The sequence below is a fragment of the Schistocerca piceifrons genome, chromosome 2 (genome assembly GCF_021461385.2).
Source record: "Schistocerca piceifrons isolate TAMUIC-IGC-003096 chromosome 2, iqSchPice1.1, whole genome shotgun sequence".
In the NCBI taxonomy this organism is placed as follows: Eukaryota; Metazoa; Arthropoda; class Insecta; order Orthoptera; family Acrididae; genus Schistocerca; species Schistocerca piceifrons.
In genome coordinates, this window is record NC_060139.1 from 803,243,560 (window position 1) to 803,269,726 (window position 26,167).

Consider the following 26,167-nt stretch of genomic DNA (forward strand, 5'->3'; position numbering starts at 1 on the left):
TCGCAAAATAGGGGAGAGAGTGTCACTGAAATGATACAGTATTTGGGATGGACATAATTAAAACAAAGGCGTTTTTCGTTGCGGAGGAATCTTCTCACGAAAAATTCCAGTCATCAACTTTCTCCTCCGAATGTGAAAATATTTTGTTGACGCCGACCTACATAGGGAAAAACGATCACCATGGTAAAATAAGGGAAATCAGAGCTTATACGAGATTGGAAGAATAGAGAATTGCCAGGCACTTAAATGTGATTTGCAGAATATCCATATAGATGTAGTTGTAGATTTTGATCGATTCTTCAATATTTTTCAGCTTGGATCAAGGGTAGTAGTTCTCACAACAGTGAATTGTGAGACAAAAAAATAGGGTCGGCTGTTACTGGTTGCTCAAATAATAGCGCGGCTTTCTTTTTTTTTCCTCAGCCACACGCTGAGTAACATTCTCAGAGTTGGAGAGTAGTCTTTCCTGCACGAAAACAGAAGCATTGTCGTAGTCACTGGCATCAGTGAAAATCAGGACTGGGCGTGTAGAAATATTACTGGCTGCGGCGGTAGTGGCGTGGGATGCAGGTGCAAGTTTTCGTTGCCAATGGAAGTCTGGAGATAAACGGCGGGAAATTATAACATCTCTGTATTTATGCGGGAGCCATGTTAAAGCGCGAAGTTCTGTGTTGTTCATAGTGAAGTGACGTTGTTAGCTAAGGTTGCGTTGTTTATGTTGTGATTTGAACATCAAAGGAGAAAATGTTTGACCCACACGGTTAGTGTGTTTGTTTTTGCTATTGTTATTGTTGTGGACTTGTTGGTTCGCCCGTATTATAATTGAATACGTCGCTTTTGATGTATAAATTATCTGGAGTTATTGGTGCGTAAATGGAGGAACTTTGTGCTGTCCGGGGCAACCGAAGTTGGTGAAGTTATGGGGATACCGCCTTTATATTCGAGAGACTGGCATGTGGGTAGCACAGTTGTCAATACGTTGCTTGAGGGGTTGAACTGGAAAAAACACACTGAGGATCTGCTGAAACATTTGAGTTCAGCTCAGTAAATTAGCTTACCACGACGCTTATTTTCATTCTCTGATTTCGTATGGCATCATATTCTGGGTTAACTCATCATTGAGTAAAAGAGTGTTCATTGCACAAAAGCGTGTAATCATAATAATTGCTGGAGCTCATCCAAGATCATCCTGCAGACATTTTATTTAAAGAGCTAGAGATCTTCACTGTAGCCTAACAATATATATGTATATATTCACTTATGAAGTTTGTTATTAACAATCCGAACGAATTCAAAGTAATAGCAGTGTACACGGTTACAGCACTAGGAGAAAGGGTGATCTTCACTGCTCAAGGTTAAATCTAACTTTGGCTCAGAAGGGGGTAAATTATGCTGCCACAAAAGTCTTTGGTCACTTACCTAATAGCATCAAAAGTCTGACAGATAGCCATATAGCATTTGAAAGGAAATTAAAAGAATTTCTTAATGGCAATCCCTATACTCTTTAGATGAATTTTTGGATATAGTAAGTGGGTAATTTCCCCAACCCCCACACACACGTTATATATATATATATATATATATATATATATATATATTGAGTGTCATGTAATATTTTGTGTAATGTAATATCTTGTATATGCACCTTTTATTAACCTGACACGTTCCACATCATTACGAAGTGTCGTACTCATGATCTGTGGAACAAGTACTAATCTAATCTAATCTGAGTACTGCAAACCTTTCTAATTCTTTTCGACTAGTTTCAAAATATTGACGTACTACAAAGATGCTGTTTTTAAGTGTTATCTTAGTTTTGTTTTGGAAGCTGGTAGGGCTTTTATTCTTTTTTAACTGGAAATCTTTTGTATAATAAGCAACCTGCAGTAGGTTTTTGCCACCCAGTTGTAGTCGGGTACTGTTGGTATAATAGTGATCTACTCTTGTGTTGCAATTGTGTAGTACACTCTTTAGCATTAGTTTAGTTTGAGATGCAAAATAGTTTCAAATAGCCTACATATGTAGAGCAAATGGGCATTATTTTATATTCTTTGAGTATGGTTTTACGGAACTCTCTTCCAATAAATCTGATTGCTCGTAAAAGCATACTTAAATATTCAGTGTGTGTGTGTGTGTGTGTGTGTGTGTGTGTGTGTGTGTGTGTGTGTGTGTGTGTTTTGAGCTGTTTATTGTAATTTATTATAGTGTGTCGATCCATGGCCTAATTAATAAATAAATAGACATTGATGTTGAAACTTCAGCCAGATTATAAAAAGAGATTGAAAATAGTTTGTTTATGTACTCGAAGTTGGGGTGTTGTAGTTGAAACAACGGTGATAGTTCGTTCATTAGTTTTTGTAACCCTTTTTGAAACATCATAATGACACATACATGACTGGAATGTCATCGCTGTTATCCACACTTTAAAAAAATGTTTTCTCGAAATCAGTAGTTCAGTACAATAGAGAGATGAATAAAAATAAATAATAACAATTTTTTTCCAAACATTTTCAGATTCTATGCAAGGTGGTTATTACAACAACTCAACAAACTTTGATAGCCCATCAACCCAACAGCCATCTAAAGCTCCCGTAAGTATGACTTGCACTGACTGTCTTTGTGTGGAAATAAGTAATGACATAAGAGATTCTTATGTGCACTTAAGTACTATTATTCTGCCTTATCTGCTAGTTATGTGATAGCCTACTGCTGGTAAAGGAAATAGAGGAATTCATGCAGAAGACCCACAGAGGTACAATGGAAAGGGAGAAATAATGATTAGCCTACTGAAGTAGGGCCTATTTAACATAAAGAAAACAACTGGAATTTGCTTTGGAATTGATAGATGGTCACCAATAGTTTTTATTAGTGCAACTAATACACCAGGCACTGTAGAACGTAGTTGTAACCAGAGGTCCTCAAATTCAATACCTATTGGACAATTCTGAAGTCATCGTGTGTGTGCAATTTTTTTTGAAGGTGGTGTTATAGTTCCACTGTCGTGTGTTAACCCATCAGTGATATCTACTACTTCAGTCTTAAAGTTATTTTGTACAGTCTTCTTATTACTCCTTTTATTTAAACTTAATGCATATAAACATGCATCCACCCACAGAAAGTTTTGAGAGTCGTTTGGCTTGCTTATCCTCAAGTTACTTTGTAAATCTTTCTCTCTTCTTGCACCACTATCTCATTCACCTACACTGCTTCTTTTCCTTTGGAGTCATCAGTCCTCTGACTGGTTTGATGGGGCTACAAATTCCTCTCCTGTGTCAACCATTTCATCTTAGAGTAGCAATTGCAACCTAGGGCCTCAATTACCATATTTAGGCCATTCCATGTCAAATCAACAAGTGCTACAACCTGACCCTCTCAGATTTTTTGAAATTAACTATGCATATATTACTCATAAATCATGACCCAAATTAATTTTTTCTGTTGAAGAGTTACCGAGTAATAGACCTTCAAAAATTGAAAAGATGACAAATTTTTGACTTGCAGAGCAAGGCCGTAGGAAAAATAAAAAGCTTTAGAAAACTTAAAACATGAGCAGAAGAATTATAGAAAGCATCATTTGAAATGAAAAAGGTCTAACTAAATTACTTGGAAAAGGTGGCAGAGAACATGAAGTAAGTATACAAGTAAAAAATTGAAGTGCCAGAACAGTGTTAAGGAAAAATTATTATGAACCCTCTGAAAGATTCTGGTAACATATATGGTACAGAGCAGTCTGTTTGGTAGACAAAGTATTCTGTAAAATGTTATGAAAATAATATCCCAAGAGAGCACACCAGTCAATATATAATGAAAGAAAAATATGTGTGAAATATTAAAGCATTGTAGTAACAATCAAAGACAAATCAAAACGTTGGGTATAAATCCATGAATGAATGAAAGATGACTCTTTAAGAATCAGGTTTGTTGCAACCTCTTTTGTATACATACACTGACTGAATTATCAGAATTGGTCAACTGAAGTCCTACCAATAGGAGATGTTGGCTTTTTCCCATAGTATGATGATGGTGCACATGAAGAAACAGAAAGAGAACAGAACACTGACTATTTATTTTGTGTCTGCATTAATTATTGGAATGTGGGTTGTGATGGGCTAATCTGAATCTTAGTACAAGATCTAGGTTAGGTTGGAAGGTGACAGGTTGCGAGTTGGCAGAGGGGTTGAATGCTTCAGTTAACCCACCAAAAACTGGAAAATTTTTTTGCCATAGTAAATACTTATGGGAAATGTAAGGTACTTGGACATACAGCTATTGGCTGGTGATCAAGTTGCAGTGTAAAGCAGCCAGAGACCATTAATAATAATATGCAATATTTCATATTGCACAATATTATTGACTGTAGAGAAGATTGAAGGTTGATATATTGTGCAATATATTGACAAATCTGCTGAAATTAGACTTTTAATTGAGCAAAGTGCTTAGACTTTACAGTCTCAGACTAATATTGTATATCTTTTTCAGCTGAGTCTCATACACTAAACTATTTTGTGGTTTTTGTTGTGTCGTTAAGTGCAAATGGCTTCAAAATCTATGGAATCCACATTCATTTGAGAACAGTTTAAAGTATATTGTCAGCCTCATGGCATGTTGAATTAAACGATTATAGTAATGATGAAAATCAAAAAGAGTAGTATTGTCAGTTGTTGCCAAAATGTAGGAAAATATACCTGAAAGCAGATAGGTAAAGAAATTAAATTCATTGTGGACAAATGATAGAAAAGAACAGAAAAGAATTAAGAGTGCATTGAAAAGGAGAGCTGGTGCTGACTAGCTACTAGAGCTACGCAGTTTTAAGAGAAGGTATTAAGTACTGTTTTGTAGGATGTCATGCCACACCAGCCACTTACACAATTGTAAATACACCAGTTGATTGGTGGATAAGTAGTCTTCTCAGAAATTTCAGTATGATTGGTGAACACAGGTACTTGCAAACTGAGGTGTCTTCTCAAAAGTTTTGTTTATATCTGGATTGTGAGTCCAGTGGTCAGTAGAATGACCCAATTAGAAGTCCACGCCAAAATCTGACACTCAGTCTTGCCCAAGCAATCTTGTGGTGCAGTCCCCCCCCCCCCTCCCCCTCTCTCTCTCTCTCTCTCTCTCTCTCTCTCTCTCTCTCTCTCTCTCTGGGGATTGAGGTTTTCGTCTCTTGTGACAAATAGAGGACCTTCTTTCTCATTTCATAACTAACACTTGGTTTAAGAATCATGAAAGAAGGTTGTATACATGGAAGAACCCTGGAGATACTAAAAGGTATCAGATAGATTATATAATGGTAAGACAGAGATTTAGGAACCAGGTTTTAAATTGTAAGACATTTCCAGGGGCAGATGTGGACTCTGACCACAATCTATTGGTTATGACCTGTAGATTAAAACTGAAGAAACTGCAAAAAGGTGGGAATTTAAGGAGATGGGACCTGGATAAACTAAAAGAACCAGAGGTTGTACAGAGATTCAGGGAGAGCATAAGGGAGCAATTGACAGGAATGGGGGAAATAACTACAGTAGAAGAAGAATGGGTAGCTTTGAGGGATGAAGTAGTGAAGGCAGCAGAGGATCAAGTAGGTAAAAAGACAAGGGCTAGTAGAAATCCTTGGGTAACAGAAGAAATATTGAATTTAATTGATGAAAGGAGAAAATATAAAAATGCAGTAAGTGAAGCAGGCAAAAAGGAATACAAACGTCTCAAAAATGAGATCGACAGGAAGTGCAAAATGGCTAAGCAGGGATGGCTAGAGGACAAATGTAAGGATGTAGAGGCCTATCTCACTAGGGGTAAGATAGATACCGCCTACAGGAAAATTAAAGAGACCTTTGGAGATAAGAGAACGACTTGTATGAATATCAAGAGTTCAGATGGAAACCCAGTTCTAAGCAAAGAAGGGAAAGCAGAAAGGTGGAAGGAGTATATAGAGGGTCTATACAAGGGCAATGTACTTGAGGACAATATTATGGAAATGGAAGAGGATGTAGATGAAGATGAAATGGGAGATATGATACTGCATGAAGAGTTTGACAGAGCACTGAAAGACCTGAGTCGAAACAAGGCCCCCGGAGTAGACAATATTCCATTGGAACTACTGACGGCCGTGGGAGAGCCAGTCCTGACAAAACTCTACCATCTGGTGAGCAAGATGTATGAAACAGGCGAAATACCCTCAGACTTCAAGAAGAATATAATAATTTCAATCCCAAAGAAAGCAGGTGTTGACAGATGTGAAAATTACCGAACTATCAGCTTAATAAGTCACAGCTGCAAAATACTAACACGAATTCTTTACAGACGAATGGAAAAACTAGTAGAAGCCAACCTCGGGGAAGATCAGTTTGGATTCCGTAGAAACACTGGAACACGTGAAGCAATACTGACCTTACGACTTATCTTGGAAGAAAGATTAAGGAAAGGCAAACCTACGTTTCTAGCATTTGTAGACTTGGAGAAAGCTTTTGACAATGTTGACTGGAATACTCTCTTTCAAATTCTAAAGATGGCAGGGGTAAAATACAGGGAGCGAAAGGCTATTTACAATTTGTACAGAAACCAGATGGCAGTTATAAGGGTCGAGGGACATGAAAGGGAAGCAGTGGTTGGGAAGGGAGTAAGACAGGGTTGTAGCCTCTCCCCGATGTTGTTCAATCTGTATATTGAGCAAGCAGTAAAGGAAACAAAAGAAAAATTCGGAGTAGGTATTAAAATTCATGGAGAAGAAATAAAAACTTTGAGGTTCGCCGATGACATTGTAATTCTGTCAGAGACAGCGAAGGACTTGGAAGAGCAGTTGAATGGAATGGACAGTGTCTTGAAAGGAGGATATAAGATGAACATCAACAAAAGCAAAACAAGGATAATGGAATGTAGTCTAATTAAGTCGGGTGATGCTGAGGGAATTAGATTGGGAAATGAGGCACTTAAAGTAGTAAAGGAGTTTTGCTATTTGGGGAGCAAAATAACTGATGATGGTCGAAGTAGAGAGGATATAAAATGTAGGCTGGCAATGGCAAGGAAAGCGTTTCTGAAGAAGAGAAATTTGTTAACATCCAGTATTGGTTTAAGTGTCAGGAAGTCATTTCTGAAAGTATTCGTATGGAGTGTAGCCATATATGGAAGTGAAACATGGACGATAAATAATTTGGACAAGAAGAGAATAGAAGCTTTCGAAATGTGGTGCTACAGAAGAATGCTGAAGATTAGATGGGTAGATCACATAACTAATGAGGAAGTATTGAATAGGATTGGGGAGAAGAGAAGTTTGTGGCACAACTTGACCAGAAGAAGGGATCGGTTGGTAGGACATGTTCTGAGGCATCAAGGGATCACCAATTTAGTATTGGAGGGCAGCGTGGAGGGTAAAAATCGTAGAGGGAGACCCAGAGATGAATACACTAAGCAGATTCAGAAGGATGTAGGTTGCAGTAGGTACTGGGAGATGAAAAAGCTTGCACAGGATAGAGTAGCATGGAGAGCTGCATCAAACCAGTCTCAGGACTGAAGACCACAACAACAACAACAAACAACCCTGATAATCTCACTGTTATCAGTTTCATGTTTTAACCAGCAAAACCTAGTATCTTATGAGCTTTGCTGGTTTCTAGGAGCACTTCAAATTCTGGCATTTTGTTGAGAAGGCTTTGTCAGTTTACTTGTAGATTTTTTAATATTCTCTTTGGAGTGTATTTCTTTTAATCTTGCACATAATACGATGGGGTTTCCTGCAGGTGTCACTGTCTGGACGGAATGGAGAATTGCTTAACTAATAAAGTCTTGTCTGCACCCCACGCACTCAGCTTCCTGGATAGCAGCCTCTGATGTGTAGTACACATGTGGCCCCTTTTGGGAGGACTTTACAGTTCTCAACCCGATAGCACAAGTCTAGGAAGCTCCAGCCTACCTTGTCACAGAACCTTCAAAGTCTTTGGTCCACTGGTGTCAGAAACAAGGGAGCCATGACTAAGTTCTGGGGGCAGTGCTGTAGATTGTGAACTGACCTTCTCAGCTAGTTGTCAGTCACTGGAAGGATCTAAATATGACCTAAGAACCCAGATGACAGGCATTATTTGCTCCAAAATGGGGCATAATTTGTATTCGGTTCCGTCCTGTTGCCTTTGTGCTTGTAGGAACAAATTCTTTGACATTTTGAATGAGGTAGCCTAACATACACGCTGAATGCACACAGTAATCCTTCTCATTCCTTGCTGTCATTTCCATAAGGGGAACAATTATTTACCATATGTTTGAACTGCCGATGATAAATAGACCCACACACTTTTGAGTTGGCCTCCAATGAGGCACCCTCCCACCACCACCTGTAACCGGTAAGCTGTACACGAGCAAAGGTAGAGCCACTTGTGAAAGCACCCACGTGATTTACCAACTGACATGCCTACACTGTGAAGCCTTCTATGTGGGAATGATCAGCAACAAACTGTCCATGCCCATGAACGGACACAGGCAGACAGTGTTTGTTGGTAATGAGGATCACCCTGTGGCTAAACATGCCTTGGTGCACGGCCAGCACATCTTGGCACAGTGTTACGCCGTCCGGGTTATCTGGATACTTCCCACTGACACCAATCTATCAGAACTCCGGAGATGGGAACTTGCCCTTCAATATATTCTCTCTTCCCGTTACCCACCAGGCCTCAACCTCCGCTAATTTCAAGTTGCTGCCCCTCGTACATCACTTGTCATCCAACATCTTTGCCCCTGTACTTCCGCCTCGACTGACATCTCTGCGTATGTCTGCCTGTGTCTGTATATGTGCGGATGGATATGTGTGTGTGTGCAAGTATATACCTGTCCTTTTTTCCCCCTAAGGTAAGTCTTTCCGCTCCCAGGATTGGAATGACTCCTTACCCTCTCCCTTAAAACGCACATCCTTTCGTCTTTCCCTCTCCTTCCCTCTTTCCTGATGAAGCAACCTTGGGTTGCGAAAGCTTGAAATTCGTTTGTGTGTTTTTTATTGTGTCTATCTACCAGCGCTTTCTCGTTTGGTAAGTCACAGCATCTTTGTTTTTTATATATATTTTAATTGTAAGATTTATTTTTCTCTACTCCACTGTCTTCAGTAATTCGGGTTCTCATGTTTGTCAATCTATGGCCATTCTAAATAATCCAATACCCGTGTTTGCACTGCTCCAGACACCAGTTTTATCATCCTTATCTTTTTGTATCTTGAAGCTTGTATGTTTGAACCTAGTTGCGTTATGGTTACTGCACAAGGTGAAGATTGTAATGGGTTGTCCGTTTAATTGCTTCAGTCCCTCCTATTTTGAAAAAAAAAAATGTTCAAATGGCTCTGAGCACTATGGGACTCAACTTCTGAGGTCATTAGTCCCCTAGAACTTATAACTAGTTACACCTAACTAACCTAAGGACATCACACACATCCATGCCCGAGGCAGGATTCGAACCTGCGACCGTAGCGGTCTCGCGGTTCCAGACTGCAGCACCTAGAACAGCACGGCCACTTCAGCCGGCCCCCAATAGCGACACCAATGCATTTTGGTGTACCACTGCTCCAGTAGTCCTCATTCCCAGGAAAATTTAAGAGGTCAGGATTCATATGTGTTCTTAAGGTTGAAAGTACCAGGTGGACCAAGTCAGATGGATTTTGCGTCAGATAGTTCTTTCTGTAATTAACAACATAATACAGGATTTCCGTAGTGTCAGAGATTTTTACTTGAGCGATAATGGTGTGATTGTCAGTATGTATGCTCTCTATTCTTTCAGGGAAAATTGGAACATTTGTCTAACTGCTCAACGTTGATTTGATTTTACACACGCACACACACGCACACACACACACACACACACACACACACACACACACACACACACACACACACACACACATTGGTCAATCCCGTTGCTGCCGACACCAAAACAGTGTTTATTGTGCAGTATTGTTCCCTGTGTCTAGTAAAGTCAACCAATGCCCTTGAACAGTGCAAGGAGATCCTTTACCAGTGCTTTGCTAGACACAATTTCTTCAGGTCTGGTTGATCAGAATATTCTTTGTCTTTTAATCTCAAATGCCTCACATTCGATTCAAAGATCAGAGGTGATGCTGTTCCCTCGCCCACACCGCACATCCTACATCTGGGTCTTCTTCTATTATCCCCATTGTATGTAGGTGTTTTTTGAAATTCCCATGGCCTGTCAATAGTCCAACCATGAGTTTCATTTCTCTTCTGTTCAAACTCAGGATTGAGAGACTTCTCTTAGAACATGACTTCGGCATCAATACCTTGCTATGTTTTTGCGTTTAGACCTTAGCCCAATATTCTACATGCTGTTTACTTGCCCATTCTCGTAATTTTATCGTGATTATCTCCTTGGTGATTGTAAGAACAGGTTCTGGTCTGATAAATGGTATCATTGCCCCTATCTTGGCCAACCTATCGGCTTGCTCATTACCACTACTCCCTGAGTGACAAGATACCCACAATAGGTTTACCCTATTGCTTTCCCCTATCTCCACAAGGACTTTGTGGCGATCTGCCATGATCTTTGATCTTGTTGCAGAGGCTGACAGTGCTTTCACGGCTGCTCGGCTGTCTGAATAAATGAAAATGCTACGACCTCTGTAGCACCTCTGCAATTTCTCCTCCACGCACACCCTGATAGCAGATATTTCTGCTTGAAACACAGTTGCCATCTTCTCTAGAGAGACTGCACTCTCCAGCCTTGGCTGCATTCCGTACACCCCGGCCCCAACACCTTGGTCTGTTTTCGAACCGTCAGTGAAGTGAAGCAGACTATGTCCCCAGTAAGGTGTCAAAATTTGTTCTCCCAGAGTTCTCTATTTCCAATTACTACATTGAAAGGCTTGTCGAAGCAGCTGGGACTTACTATATAGTCGGCCGGCGTTTCCCCAACCATACTTATGTCTACCTCACTCACTATTTTAGTGTGAGGTTCTGGATAGCTCAGTAAGTTCCAGTTTTTGCCAGTCCTTAACATGTGTGCTCCAGCTGCTGCCTCCATCTTTACTCACAGGTGTAATGGGGGCATGTCCAGCATGGTTCCCATCCCAGCAGTGGGTGTGCTGCTAATTTTGCCTATAATGGCCAAGCAGGCCAATCTCTGCACCTTAGCAAGTTCCTTAGCAGCTACCTGCTGTTATACTTTTTTCCACCAAACTGTAGCCACGTAAGTGTCATAGGTCTTTCTACCGTGGTATATATCCAGTTCATACTCTTGGGGCTTAAGAGTCAGTTTTTACCACAAGCTCTCCTGGCACTCATTAGAGTACCTTTAGCATTGGAACAGGTGCTCTTACTTGAGGGGTCCATGATCCATGCTTACCCCGAGATATTTCACTAGCCCCTTCACTAGCAGAGTTTCATCGAGAAGCTTGAGATTCCAATATGTGTATTGGATCTGCTTCTTTGTAAATGGTACTACAACAGTCTTCTTAGGACTGACCCTTAGAGCCTGTTTCCTGCACCAATTCTGCACAGTGTTCAATGCTCCTAGTGCCTTAGCTCTGACTGTACTTGAAAATTTTCCAAGTATTACTATGACAAGATCGTCTTCATATCCCTGGCAAAAGTACTGTCTAGAGTTTAATTCTACAATGACTTCATTCACCACAAGTGAACTGTGGATTTATTTTCAAAGAATTTTCTTAAAAATTTATTTACTAGTGATTCATCAAGAACATTAACACATTTAATACACTATGTGAGTGCGGAAGTAGTTGCTAGGGAGTAACTGATGAAATCATAATGAAATTGCTTTTAACAAATGGGAATTTTATTCCTAAAAGCATTTTTTTAAAAAAAGAAACAGATTTAAAATTATAATCAGAAAGCACCCTCTAAATATCAAGTTACAGTTTATTCAGAGGCAGAAAGAAACAAATTTTTAACTGTGTGAGCTTTCGGGCTGAGAACCTTGCCGCTCCCTTTTGACACGGCCGTAGCCACGTCCGCTCACAACGACCTCTGAAAGACTACACAGGTTACACAGGTGCAAATCTGCAACACACCAGATTACTTTAAACTAAAAGTTTTAACAATTCACACAAGCACATAAACTATGCACCCTGTAGGAGTGATGGAGATGTTACAAAACACTAAAATTAAAATATTAACTTGCCACCGAAGGTGCAACTCGAGCAGACCGGCGGCCTCAGGCGCAGACTCAGATGCAGGAACTGAGCCCCGACCGGGTGACCGCTCGCTGAGTTCTCTTACTGGTGGAGTGGAAAGACTCTCATTTATCCGGCTTTATAGATTGATCCGAACAAAACACATACTAACACTCCGGATGACACACAGACACTAACTGCCTCACAGATTCGGACGAGAGTCAGACTAGCAAGCTGGGGATGAGAGACTGACCCCAGACTGACCCAGACTGACTGCGACTGACTGCTGGCAAGCTCATAGCGCCCCTTAAATGCGCATGAACAGGCAACCTTTCCCCTTTCCCACCAGAGGGAGACACCAAAGCTGTGATTGCTACAGCGGCGCCACCCCCAGAAACGGAGGGCAACTACTTCACACTATGCACTGCGGCCCGCTCTTCAAAACAGCAATTTTTACCACAGCTCAACAAGGTTCCACAGTAGAGGGTACGGGACCCCTCCTTGTGGACAGCCTCTGGTGCTGTTTACCATTTTTTCTTGCATCATTGTGGTTTCTACCTTTCTATCACTGAGCATGGCTCTAATCCACCTGCAGATGGTGGTCTCTAAGCCATGCACTTCTACTGCATTAACCATGGATTTGAAGGTCATGTTGCTAAAAGCCCCTTTGATATCCAAGAAGATGCAGAGGGCTATTTCCTGAAAGTGTAGTGATTTCTCCACCTTCCCAAAAAACTGGTGGAGTGCAATTTCACATGATTTTCTTGGTTGGTATGCATGCTGGTTTATGTGTAGAGGGACCCTAGTTAACCTCGTCTCCCTAACATGCACGTTGACCAATTTTTGTAATGTTTTAAGAGGAAAGGAGGACAGACTGATTGGTCTCATATCCTTGGTCTCGGTATGATCAGTTCTCCCTGGCTTTGGAATGAAGACAATCTTCACTGCCCCTCCAGATGTTAGAAATGATTCCTGCTGCTAGGCTAACCCCAAATAACCTGCATAGGAATCTTATTAAGTTCACCTTTATTTGTTGCAGGAGCATTGGAAAAATTCTATCTGGGCCAGGTGACTTGAATGGTTGGAATGTTCCCCCGCTTATTGGATTTTACTATGGACAACATATTCTCTGACTGATTCCCAGTTCTCTGTTCAGACACCTGAAAACCGATATATTACAGGTATCTCGTTCTGGTCTATGTTGTCTGTCAGAGTGCATTGAAGAAAATGAGTCTTGAGAGTAGTTCCAGCATTTCATGTGCTGTCATTGTATACTCCCCATCCTCTTTCTTTTAAGTTCCTCCTGGATTATGCTGAAATTTTGGTTGGACATGCTGATCATATATGTCTTTGGTATCTAATACATCAAATTTGAGATTCAACAAAGAAACTACTGTTTTGGAGCACAAGTAGATAAGGTGGTAGTGTGTTGTTCTGCTGTAGTTATTTCCCAGGAAACAGCAGTAACACAACATCAGAAGCAGCTGAGAGATCCATAAATACAAGGTGAGGCACAGAAGACAGACCATACCAAATACCTCCAGAATGAGTAACTACATTGACCTGTATGTTTACTCCTTTATGATAGACAGTGTGTAAAATTTTTTTTGATGTAGGCAATTATTTTTAATGTTATAGCTGCCAAATCATGGTACTGACTCCTTTTGAAAGTGGTTGTGTATGGCTAACTGCAGCTTTGGAAATAGCATTTAAAGACGTCTTCAGTGACATAACATGTTTAGAACATTATCAAATAGTAATGATAACATGTGCATTGCTGTCTTCTCATTAGAAGAAGATGTCCCACAGACATTTGCCTTACTGTACCAAATGTAAGCAGACATGGAACTTTGCTGGCTTATGCTGTTACAAGTCTTGTGATCTGCTATCTTTCAAAGCTGTCCACTACGTACTGCACTGAATTAAATACCCATAACATACAGCTTCTTGCTGTTTTGAGTCTGGCCTGACACTGAGGTGACAAAAGTCTACAGATGGCAGTAGTGTCATATGCACAAGATATAAAAGGGCACTGCATCAGTGGAGCTGTCGTTTGTAATTGGATGATCCATGTGAAAATGTGTGTGAGGTAATTATGGCTGCACGACTGGAATTAACAGTCTTTGAATGCACAGTGCTAGTTGGAGCTAGATGCATGGGACATTCCATTTTGGAAATTGTTAAGGAGTTCAATATCCCAATATCCACAGTGTTAAGAGCGTGCCAAGAACATCAAATTTCTGGCATTTCCTCTCACCATGGACAACACAGTGGCCAACAGCCTCACTTAATGACTGAGAGCAATGGTGATTATATAGAGTTGTCAGTGCTAACAAACTAACAATGCTTCTTATAATAACCACCGAAATCAATTGGGATGTACAATGAACATATCCATCAAGGCAGTGTGGCGAAATTAGGCATTAATGGGCTATGGTAGCAGACGACTGATGCGAGTGCCTTTGCTAACAGCATGATGTTGCCTGCTGTGCCTTTTGTGGACTCGTGACCATCGGTTTGATGAGAGATGACTGGAAGACAGAGGGCTGGTCAGATGAACTTCAGCTGATGATAAGGTCTGAGTGTAGTGCAGACCACATGAGGCCACGGACCTGAGTTGTCAACAAGGCACTATGCGATCTAGTGTTAACTCGATAATGGCCTGGCCTGTGTCTACGCTGAATGTAGCGGGTCCTCTGGTCCAACTGAACTGATCATTAATGAGAAATGTTTATGTTCAACTACTTGGAAACCATTTGCAGCCATTCATGAACTTCATGCCCCAAACAGTGATGGAATTTTTATGGATGACAGTGCTCCACACCATCGGGTCGCAGTTGTTCACAATTGGTTTGAAGAACATGTAACATTTAAGATCATTACAGTGATGTGCTTTCCTTTGTACTTTGAGTAACTGAAAGATATAACCCAGTCGTTCATGAGCTGTTTAACCAGTACCTATTTTCAAAGACTTGCATTCTAGACATGCAGACTAGTTCCAGTTCACATGGGTCAAATATCTTTAGTCATTCTTGTCGTCTAATTATTGGTTAATTTCTTATCTGGTGCTGTAATTTAGGTTTCCCATCCCTGAGAGGTGATGTTCAGTTCAGTCTAACTTTATGTTGAAGCTTGTACTTACTTACAGGTTTCTCTGATGTAATAAAATACCAATAACTTCCCAGAATGGGAGTAATGTAGTGTTGTTCATATCTGTGATGCAAGAGAATTTATACCTGAAGCTGAACCTTCCTTTTTGTTGTCCAGTACACTCACATGTAAGGAACATTACTGTCTTGTACTGCTGTTGGTGAATATAGGCTTTCGACTGGATGTTAGTCGCCAATTTCTATTACATTTTTGGTCCAACACAAGGTGGTCATAATTAAACCGATGGTGTTCTGAGTGCTGTAGTGTGGCCCAAATTCATCGCAGGACACTGAAGCGTCATTGGTGTGTTCATTAATCAGTGTGCTGAAAAAAATTATAGTTCCACTGCCTGCCACCAGGTGAAAGTATGGTGCTGTAAGCAGTCAGAATGTGAAATGTTTCCTGTTCTGCTGTCAGTATGCCATTTGTTGCTTGCTGGCATATGTTGATTTCTTTCGTGAAGTGACTGTTGGTGTAATGGATTAAGAAGGCTGAAGTTTTACGTATAAAACATAATGACTGTTGAAGAGAAAGATTGTGTGCAGCTGGTAAAGCTGTTTTATCAGAACAGCAGCAAGAGCAGAGCTGCAGTGCAGGAATATCACCAATGGTGACAGCTGTGAAGAGGCCTCATATCAATAAATGGGCTAATGAATATGATAAAAAAAATTTGAAGAAAGCAAACCAAAGACTGCGATTTATGGGCAAACCGATAGAAAATGTAACAGATGTACTGAATAGACTGCTTCCACTACGCTTGTCCACGCTCTTCTGGAATATTGCTGTGCAGTGTGGGGTTGCGTCAGGCAGGATTGATGGAGAGTACTGAAAAAATTTAAAGAACAGCTCATTTCGTATTATCGCAAAATATGGGAAAGAGTGCCACAGATATGATACATGAATTGGGGTGGCAATCATTAAAAGAAAGACATTTTTGCTGTGACAGGATCTTCTCATGAAATTTCGATCACCAACTTTCTCCTCAGAGTGATTGTGCAACACACACCTCAAATCTCGCAGCTTGTGCTCAAGCTATGTCATGGGAATTCTCTCTCTCTCTGGTCAACAGTTCAAAGTTTTTGAGGTGCATTTTACTCTGGTATTGCTACAGGATTTGGAATTTGTACGTAATGAAGCTCCAAGATAGGCTACAACTCCGTACCATAGCCCTTCACTTCTTTGCGTGACATGTGGCTGGGAAATATTGTTTGGATGGATGAGGCACATTTTACTCTTCATGGTGCCGTGAATGCACAGAACTGTTGCATATCGGATTCTATTCTGCCAAATGTTGTGTGAGAATATCCACTGCACTTAGCTTTTGTGACTCTGTGCTGTGGTTTGACAAGCTCCTTCTTTCTTGACCTGTTTTTCTTTGAGAATATGACACCTCGTGGGCCTGTTAGTTGTACAATGACATATGCACGTTATAAGGGCCTCCTTGTGTAATACGTGGTGCCACCTTTGCAAGAATACAACTGTGTCCATACTGCTATTTTCGTGCAAGATGGGGCGACACCACATGTTGCTTGCGAGGTGAAAGATCTGCTTCGAGAAACCTTCGGTAATGACCACATCATCTCTAGGCGATTTCAAGATGTGTGGCCTTCCACATCCCCCAGAAAGATCTATTCTATAAGGGGTGTATCCAGACTCTTCCTAATCTGAAGGATAGCATACTACAACACATTGTTCTGATAACACTGGATAGCTGTAAGCAACTGTCGACAATGCCATATTAAGGATTCAGCATGTTGCTGAGTTGGGAGACCCTATTGAACATGTCATAACTTGTGACGATATCCTAATAAACTGCCAGAACCATTGTTATCATGTATTTGATCATTCCTCCCATTTTCCTGCACCTGCACCACATTCTGACTGCTTACAGTGTGCCATATTTGAACATAGTCAATTACTTTATAACCACCCAGTACAAAGAGGTTATAGTAGTATTACACTGAAGAGCCAAAGAAACTGGTACACCTACCTAATATTGTAGTACACAGAAGTGCCACTACACAGCGCGACATGGACTCGATTAATGTCTGAAGTAGCGCTGGAGGGAATTGACACCATGAATCGCCCAGGGCTGTCCATAAATCCGTAAGAGTACTAGGAGGTGGAGGTCTCTTCTGAACAGTATGTTGCAGGGCATCCCAGACAGTCTCAATAATGTTCATGTCTGGGGAGTGGTCAGTGGAAGTATTTAAACTCAGAAGAGTGTTCCTGGAGCCACTTTGTAGCAATTCTGGGTATGTGGGGTGTTGCATTGCCCTGCTGGAATTACCCAAGTCCATCGGAATGCATAATGGGTGCGAATGGGTGCAGGTGATCATGTACGTTGCTTACGTATGTGTCACCTGTCAGAGTTGTGTCTAGGTATATCCAGGGTCCCATATCACTCCGACTGCTCAAACACTATTACAGGGCCTCCACCAGCTTGAACAGTCCCTTGCTGACATCCAGGGTGCGTGGATTCATGAGGTTATTCCCATACCTGCATACGTCCATCTGCTCGATACAATTTTAAATTTTTTCAGTCACCAACAGTCCAATGTTGGTGTTGACAGGCCAATGTGAGGCGTAAAGCTTTGTGTCGTCCAATCGTCAAGGGTACACAGGTGGGCCTTCAGCTCCGTAAGCCCTTATGGATGATGTTTTGTTGAATGGTTCGCACACTGACACTTGTTGATGGCCCAGCACTGAAATCTGCAGAAGGGTTGTACTTCTGTCACTTTGAACGATTCTCTTCAGTTGTCGTTGGTTCCGTTCTTGCAGGATCTTTTTCAGGCCACAGTGATGTCGGAGATTTGATCTTGTACTAGGTTCCTGATATTCACGGCACACTTGATAAATGGTTGTATGGGAAAATCCCCACTTCATCATTACTTCGGAGATGCTGTGTCCCATCATTTGTGTGTTGACTATTATACCACTTGAATGTTAACCTGCCACTGTAGCAGCAGTAACTGATCTAACAACTGCGGCAGACACTTGTTGTCGTATATAGGCGTTGCCGACTGTAGTGACATATTCTGGCTGTTTACATATATCTGTATTTGATTACACATGCCTATACCAGTTTCTTTGGTGCTTCAGTGTATATAGAGCTTCTGAGATCTGACATGTAAGTTATTTCCTTCATTGTCATGAATTATGCTGACATGGAGACCAGAACTACTAAAACAGCCCACTGTACTGTAAATTTAGTTCAGCTGCATGTAAAAGCATTCCTATAACTTCGGAGAAAAACTTTTATAGATCCCTATGTGTCTCTTGAACACATAGCTTGTCACATATCTTATTTTATCGTATTTCGTAAATCAGTTGTTCTTTGGCTGCTGACATGCCTTCCAAAATTTCTTGAAGTTGTTGTTAGGAATTTTACATGAATTCCATAAGAATAATATATGGAGATGGAATTAAGAATAATTCACATTTTATCAGCAATGATACTTATCTATTAAGAGGAGAAAAGTTGCAATCCTAATTGACTATTTCTATTGCTACTTGCTACTAGTACTACTACTACTACTACTACTACTACTACTACCACCACCACCACCACCACCACCATGGCTACTGATTAGTAGTAGTAGTAGTAGTAGTAGTAGTAGTAGTAATAATAATACTCTCAGTACAAGCCTTTTTGTTTTCTTTTCAGGCAAATAAACGAGACCAAAATGTTGTTCCTGTAACAATAAACCAGATATTGACAAGTGCAGATTCGGGGCTAAAGATTGGGACCCAGGATATCACACTGGTGAGAATTTGTGCTACTACTGTTATTGTATTACATATTCTTGAGGTACTGTCTTATTATATATACAGCAAAACCCCATTTGCATGTTCCCGTTTTTGGAATTTATTTTTGTCAGTACCAACATAGTTCCTGTTCCCTGTTTACAATGCTTTCCCGTCATTAACAATTCCTCATTACAACATTTCCTTTTGTTTAAAATTATCACGACCTTTAATATTGACTTTCATACAGATCCTCTAAAAAGTGCCTCGTATTCCTGCACAAAGTCAGCCTTGAACAAAGTGAAAATTGCAGTGTATATGCAAAGTTAATGATCATGTAACGTAATGTTAGCATGCTAAGCATGATTTTCATTGTCGGCATGTTGCATCAGATTCGCCTATATTATAGGTCCGCAGTGTTTGGAAGGATGGGGAAGTATGCTGAGCCATTGCCTTAATGACAATCACAATCTGACGAGAGTGACTGTAGCAGCAAACTTCCTTCTGCTTCTTGTGTTGTATTACAACAGCTTTAATTTAATTTCACAGTCATTTATACCAATAAACACCTTTTTCGAAGATGGCCATCTGTATAATGCACTTTCATGAAACATTGTTCCTCAAGATGCTCTGTAACATGCCAATTTCTCACAAAGGACATCCTTGAATCAAGTAACCTCCTGGTGAGCAACAAGCTGAAGATTTTGTGCCTGTTGTTCTTTGTTTGTGTAGATTGCCAACTTTAGTGTTTTAACCAGTATTATGTTACAAGTTTTATTTACCATAATTTTTCAGTAATTATCAATAAGGAGTCTCACATTAGAACACTAATATCTTTTTAATGTGGTTCCTTGAAAGACTTTTGCTTCTATGTTTTATTTACACCATTGGACATGATCTGCATGAGGAGGGAAACCTGTGTGCATGTTTGTGTGTGTCAGCACTTGGCCACTGCCTTTTGTGGTGGATGCTTTGTATACTGTGGAATGACAAGTAGAGTTAATTGCTGTTAGAAAGAAACAAAAACAGTTATGTCGGATTTTTTTTTAATATGCAAATTTTAAGTTGTTTTAATTTCTTTTTTTTTTAATAATACAAAGAGAATTGCAGTAAGAGTAATTTATTCATTTTTGTTTGTTGTTTTCATTGCTTTTCTGTATTTTGCATTTTCTGGCAGTTTACAGTTTCTTTGGATCAGTCCACTGAAAAGTGTAACAAGGGTTTTTTTACTGTAGCTGTTTGCGTGTTGTGGCGCAATAAGAGCACACACAGTACTGTGAAAAACTTCTCTTTGATAGCTTAATGTGTACTTGATTGTTTTTGAAATTGAGGATGCGAGTGAAATTTAGTGTTCCTTGATAAAAGGGCAAAAGGGTTGCTGTTGAGCTTGGTGCTTATATTACAGTGTGTGATTTGAAAAACGTGTATCATTACCAATTTACCAGTGCCAAAGAACTGGATAGTTATTCAATTAGTTACTTTCTCGTACATTTGAAATATGAGCTTCGTAAAAGGTGAAATTTTCCTAGAGGTGTGATTGATCAAAATTATTTAGTCCTCAAAATAATGATATTCTTCCACTTCTATAAAATAAATGCCCTCAAAGTAACTTGGATGAATTTTGTTTAAAATTTTGCAAGTTTTGTGACGCAGGTTTTGTTAGCTTGTAATAAAATAGTTCTCTTAAAGACTGTAAGTAATATGCACCACCAACCTTCTCATCAAGATGAGAAGTACCACAGAAGTGCTGTTGGCATCTACCACAATGGGAAAATAGAAAATATTGGTCAGATGGTGGAACTGAAATCTGTACCAACAAGTGATGGCAAAGCATTTTCACCATGAGCTATTTTCACAGCCATGCTACCACCTCCTTTGGACCACATCTGGTGTTGCCAGTCAAATTACTATATATTTGGTGTTTGCTATGAATGTCATATGCTTCAGTGTATAATGTTTAATTGGTATTAATTTCCAATGTTTTGTATGGCAAGTCTTTTTAGTAGGGTAATACGGTCCCCCCTATAACCGAACATGGGCATTAATGGGGCGAAAGTGTTGCCACAACGTGTGATGTGGCTGAACATGATGAAAATGCACAAAGTGGGACTTTGTCATTTTTTTGTGTGAACAATTTTCTTTTGTTGTCTGTATATGTAATAACAGGTATCTCATATTTCAACAGATGTAACTTAAATGTATGAGAAGTGTAACATTTTTAGTGCAAAAGTGTAAACGTGAACAGATGTGTGGACAGTTTGAAATGTGAGACAGCTTGCAGGGGTTGCTGTCATACATTTTACTGCTTTTTTGTATTATTCTTATACCTTCTTTTACTAACATAATATTAGTAATAATAATAATAATAATAATAGGTTTCTGTTTTGATTTCCATTCAATTTATGTAAAAGAATGCTTCTTTAATAAAGTTTTATTTGATTTTCTTCAAAATGTAATGTTTGCAACTTTTATTGCTCTCTCTGGTTCTTTTTTTTGTGTAATTATGGACTCATTTACTTTACATCCCAAGTAAAATAGCTTTATCTCAGTGAAAACAGTTCTATCAATAGATGGTCAGTGAGGTTTATGTTGTATAACAACTGTTCTTGATTATTGTGCCGTAAGTCTTACTGTGCTTCAGATATTTTTCCTGTTGTGTGCAGGTTACAATTTGTGGTATCATAACAAGAATGCAGGTGGCATCAATGAAAGTGACTTACGTGATATCTGATGACACAGGATCAATTGAAGCACACTTATGGGTTGAAGCTGATGTAAGTATATTTATATTTATGTTGTTGATTAACACCTTACATAATACTTATTTTCTGAATGAACCATGGACGGTGCCAGTGCCATATTTAAAGGGTCTGCTTGTGTCTGTATATGTGTGGATGGATATGTGTGTATGTGCAAGTGTATACCCGTCCTTTTTTCCCCCCTAAGGTAAGTCTTTCCGCGTCCAGGATTGGAATGACTCCTTAGCCTCTCCCTTAAAACCCACTTCCTTTCGTCTTTCCCTCTCCTTCCCTCTTTCCTGACGAAGCAACCGTTTGTTGCGAAAGCTAGAATTTCGTGTGTATGTTTGCGTTTGTTTGTGTGTCTATCGACCTGCCAGCGCCTTCGTTCGGTAATTCACATCATCTTTGTGTGTGTGTGTGTGTGTGTGTGTGTGTGTGTGTGTGTGTGTGTGTGTCTATATATATATATATATATACACGCTACAGATCAGTTTATTTATGAAAATACAAAGTACAATCACCAACAAACTTTACATATTCACATACTCCTTTACCTTTAATCCAAATAAATACAGACTCATTTACAGATATTTTTCTCTTATTACGAGTATACAAAGAAAATTGGGATGGGGACATATAAACAGATTTTCCAAAGTCTTTATTTGCCAGTTCACCAATATGATAGGTACGGTAGGCTATAATGTCTCTGTCTACAAAACTTTCATATATATATATATATATATATATATATATAATAGAGGGAAACATTCCACGTGGGAAAAATATATCTAAAAAGAAAGATGATGAAACTTACCAAACAAAAGCGCTGGCAGGTCAATAGACACACAAACAAACACAAACATACACACAAAATTCTAGCTTTCGCAACCTATGGTTGCCTCGTCAGGAAAGAGGGAAGGAGAAGGAAAGACAAAAGGATATGGGTATTAAGGGAGAGGGTAAGGAGTCATTCCAATCCCGGGAGCGGAAAGACTTACCTTAGGGGGAAAAAAGGAGGAAAAAAGGACAGGTATACACTCTTCTTCGTGGCAAAGTGATATTTCCAGCAGAGAGTACGGGTGTAGGACAGTAAATCTTTGACGAGGGCTGTTTGGTTAAATCTGGGAGTGGGGCTGAAGGTGAGGCCTTTGGATAGGACAGAGGTTTCGGATTGGGAGAGAGGTTTGGAGGAAAGGTTAACTACTGAATTGGGGTGTTGTGGTTCCAGATTGCGTTGATTGGAATTTTGAGGTTTTGGAGGGAGTGGAGCTGGAAGTGGGAGATTGAGTAGATGGGAGAGACTGGGTTTGTGTGCAATGAGAGGAGGTTGAGGTTTGCTGGAAAGGTTGTGAAGGGTGAGTGAGTTGCCTTTCCGGAGGTGGGAAACCAGGAGATTGGAAAGTTTTTTAAGGTGGAGGGTGGCATGCTGTTCTAATTTGCGGTTGGCCTGTAGGAGGATGCTCTGAACAACAGGTGTGGATGTGGGAGAGGAAAGATTGAGGATTTTTATTAAGGATAGGAGTTGATGGGCGTGTTGATTGGCTGAGTGGATGTGTAGGTGAAGGATTAGGTGGGTGAGGGCAATGGATTGTTTGGTTTGGAACTGGTATAGGGACTGATGGAAAGAAGGGTTGCAGCCAGAGATGGGAACTTTAAGTGTGAGGCCTTTGGGGGTGATGCCAAATGTCAGACAAGCCTGAGAAAATAAAATATGGGAGTGTAATCTGGCTAGGGCGAAGGCATGTTTGCGGAGGGAATGTAAATAAAACTTAATGGGGTCGTTGTGAAGGTGTTGTGAGGGTGACATGGTACTAGAAGGTGGAAAGTGGAACACGAGGCTGAAATGAAAATGAAAATAAATATGAAAAAATATATGGGGAGAGATAAAGGTAAAATTAGAAAGCAAATGGAGATCTGGTGTGAAAAAAGGCGAAAAAGGGTTGGTTAGGGCTGGGCTATGTTGATCCTGTGGTGAACTTGTGTAGGTAGATAATGATGTGCATAAAGGTTAGGTGGTTGTGTTGCCGCCAAAACACGTTAAAGGGTGGAGAAATTCGGGAAAATTTCGAAAAAACTACGTGAGGATGTATTAAAAGGAGTGGTTTGGTGGTGGCAGATTATGGAAATGAAGCTAACAATTGTTTGATGAAGAAATAATGACGTTAACACCTGTGGGAAGCGGCTAAAAATGATCGGTGATGTGAGAAAAACGGAAATGGAAATAAAGCAAAAGTTATTAAAACTGCCGAAAGGGTTGTTTAATAGCTAAAAGGAACTGTTTGTGGACTGGAAGCGGTGGATTTTATAGCAGCAAAGCGGAAAAAAAATTTTTTTGGTTATGGTTTCGAAGTGATTTACGTATTATTACGTATTATTGAGTGTATATCGACGGGATAAAATTGTGTACTGGATTACGGTAAAAAAGGAGAAGGTGAATAGAAAGTGAAACTGCTGGCAAAAACAGAAGGAGGAAATAAGACGACAGAAAAGACTTCGAAATGTAACAGTGACAATAACAATAACGATAACAATAACAAACGTGATTGTTGGCTTCAAATTAATGATATGAATATAATAGAGGGAAACATTCCACGTGGGAAAAATATATCTAAAAAGAAAGATGATGAAACTTACCAAACAAAAGCGCTGGCAGGTCGATAGACACACAAACAAACACAAACATACACACAAAATTCTAGCTTTCGCAACCTATGGTTGCCTCGTCAGGAAAGAGGGAAGGAGAAGGAAAGACAAAAGGATATGGGTATTAAGGGAGAGGGTAAGGAGTCATTCCAATCCCGGGAGCGGAAAGACTTACCTTAGGGGGAAAAAAGGACAGGTATACACTGTCCTTTTTTCCCCCTAAGGTAAGTCTTTCCGCTCCCGGGATTGGAATGACTCCTTACCCTCTCCCTTAATACCCATATCCTTTTGTCTTTCCTTCTCCTTCCCTCTTTCCTGACGAGGCAACCATAGGTTGCGAAAGCTAGAATTTTGTGTGTATGTTTGTGTTTGTTTGTGTGTCTATCGACCTGCCAGCGCTTTTGTTTGGTAAGTTTCATCATCTTTCTTTTTAGATATATATATATATATATATATATATATATATATATATATATATATATATATATATATACACACACACTCTGAGGGGGGTGCACGCAGGTGCTTATTTGGATGCGCACACTATTAAAGCAGTCACAGCTTCGAGCTGACTGCTGAATGCTCAGCATAAATATGAAAGCCTTCGCCCTCCCCCCCCCCCCCCCCCCCCCCCTCTCTCTCTCTCTCTCTCTCTCTCTCTCTCTCTCTCTCTCTCTCACACACACACACACACACACACACACACACACACACACACACCTGTGCGGCACACGTGTGCGTGCAGGTTGTATGTATATTTGCTGACAGTATGATGTGATCCATTTTGAACTCATTTCTATAACAAATCAGAAGTCCACTGAATACAGAGACTCCTTCTATCATTTAAAACAGTCGTGTGCAATTTGCGGGATAATGCTATGATGTATAAATCAAAATAATTATAAATTTTTTAAAAAAATGTTTCAGGATGACCAGAATGCTGTGCCTGTCATAGTTGAGAATACGTACTGTCGAATATATGGATCTGTTCGAACTCAACAAGGGAAGAAACACATAATGATTTTTAAGATCATGCCTCTTGAAAGTCTAAATGACCTCACAGTTCACATGCTGGAAATTGTTCACGCAAACACAATGGCAGCAGCTGTCAAAAAAGTGGATACGGTATATATTGTTTGATTGTCTTTGACATTCTGTGTATTTTGTGCAGTAAAATCGGTATATTTTCTCTCTCTCTAGCAGTTGGTGGCTAACTAATAATGTAGCAACATTTTTTATTGGAGTGTCAAGTGTGCCATAACTTTATTTTGGTTCTTATTTTGACTGACTTCAGATTGATGAATTTGTGTTGTCTGCCAAGAAGATGGGTGCATTATCCCTTCTTACTTAGACATACTAATTACCTTTATAAATGCTACAGATAATCAGGGTTGGGCAAATAAAAGTGGATTGGAGAACAGCGTTCCAGGGTGCAAAGAAACACAGGAGATGAAAGGAAATACAGTACTAATCTGACTGTAGCAGATGTTGAACGTGACCACCATTCATCTCTTGGCACTTTTGGGCCGCGGTCAACAAATTGCAGAAGGCCGAATCAAAGCTGGACTGCTCGAATTGCTGCAGTCTCATATGAAATGTTGTACTGCAGTTCTTGAAGACTATGAGGGTTGTAGTGATACACCTTAGACTCGAGCACTCCCCACACAAAGTAATTGCGCATGAAAGATCAGGTGACCTGGGTGGCCAGCTAGCCATCTCCTGTGGGTTCATCTTCAGAGCCTACTTGCACATAGTTTCTTGAATTGTTCTGCAG

At 40.0% G+C, this 26,167-nt stretch overlaps 1 protein-coding gene across 2 annotated transcripts in view; it reads left to right on the plus strand.

Moving 5' to 3' along the window:
* The first annotated feature begins 562 nt into the window (after positions 1-562).
* The window catches only part of LOC124776811 (replication protein A 32 kDa subunit), a 31,814-nt gene continuing 6,209 nt past the window's right edge, over positions 563-26,167 (plus strand). The window contains exons 1-5 of one of the 2 annotated variants that reach the window (XM_047251960.1): positions 604-760; positions 2,515-2,591; positions 18,930-19,028; positions 21,673-21,783; positions 25,321-25,518. In XM_047251960.1, the coding sequence (XP_047107916.1) occupies positions 745-760; positions 2,515-2,591; positions 18,930-19,028; positions 21,673-21,783; positions 25,321-25,518 (501 nt within the window). In that variant the 5' untranslated portion in view covers positions 604-744. Of the gene's footprint in view, positions 761-2,514; positions 2,592-18,929; positions 19,029-21,672; positions 21,784-25,320; positions 25,519-26,167 lie in introns of both variants that reach the window. The other variant, XM_047251961.1, reaches the window with a different exon arrangement.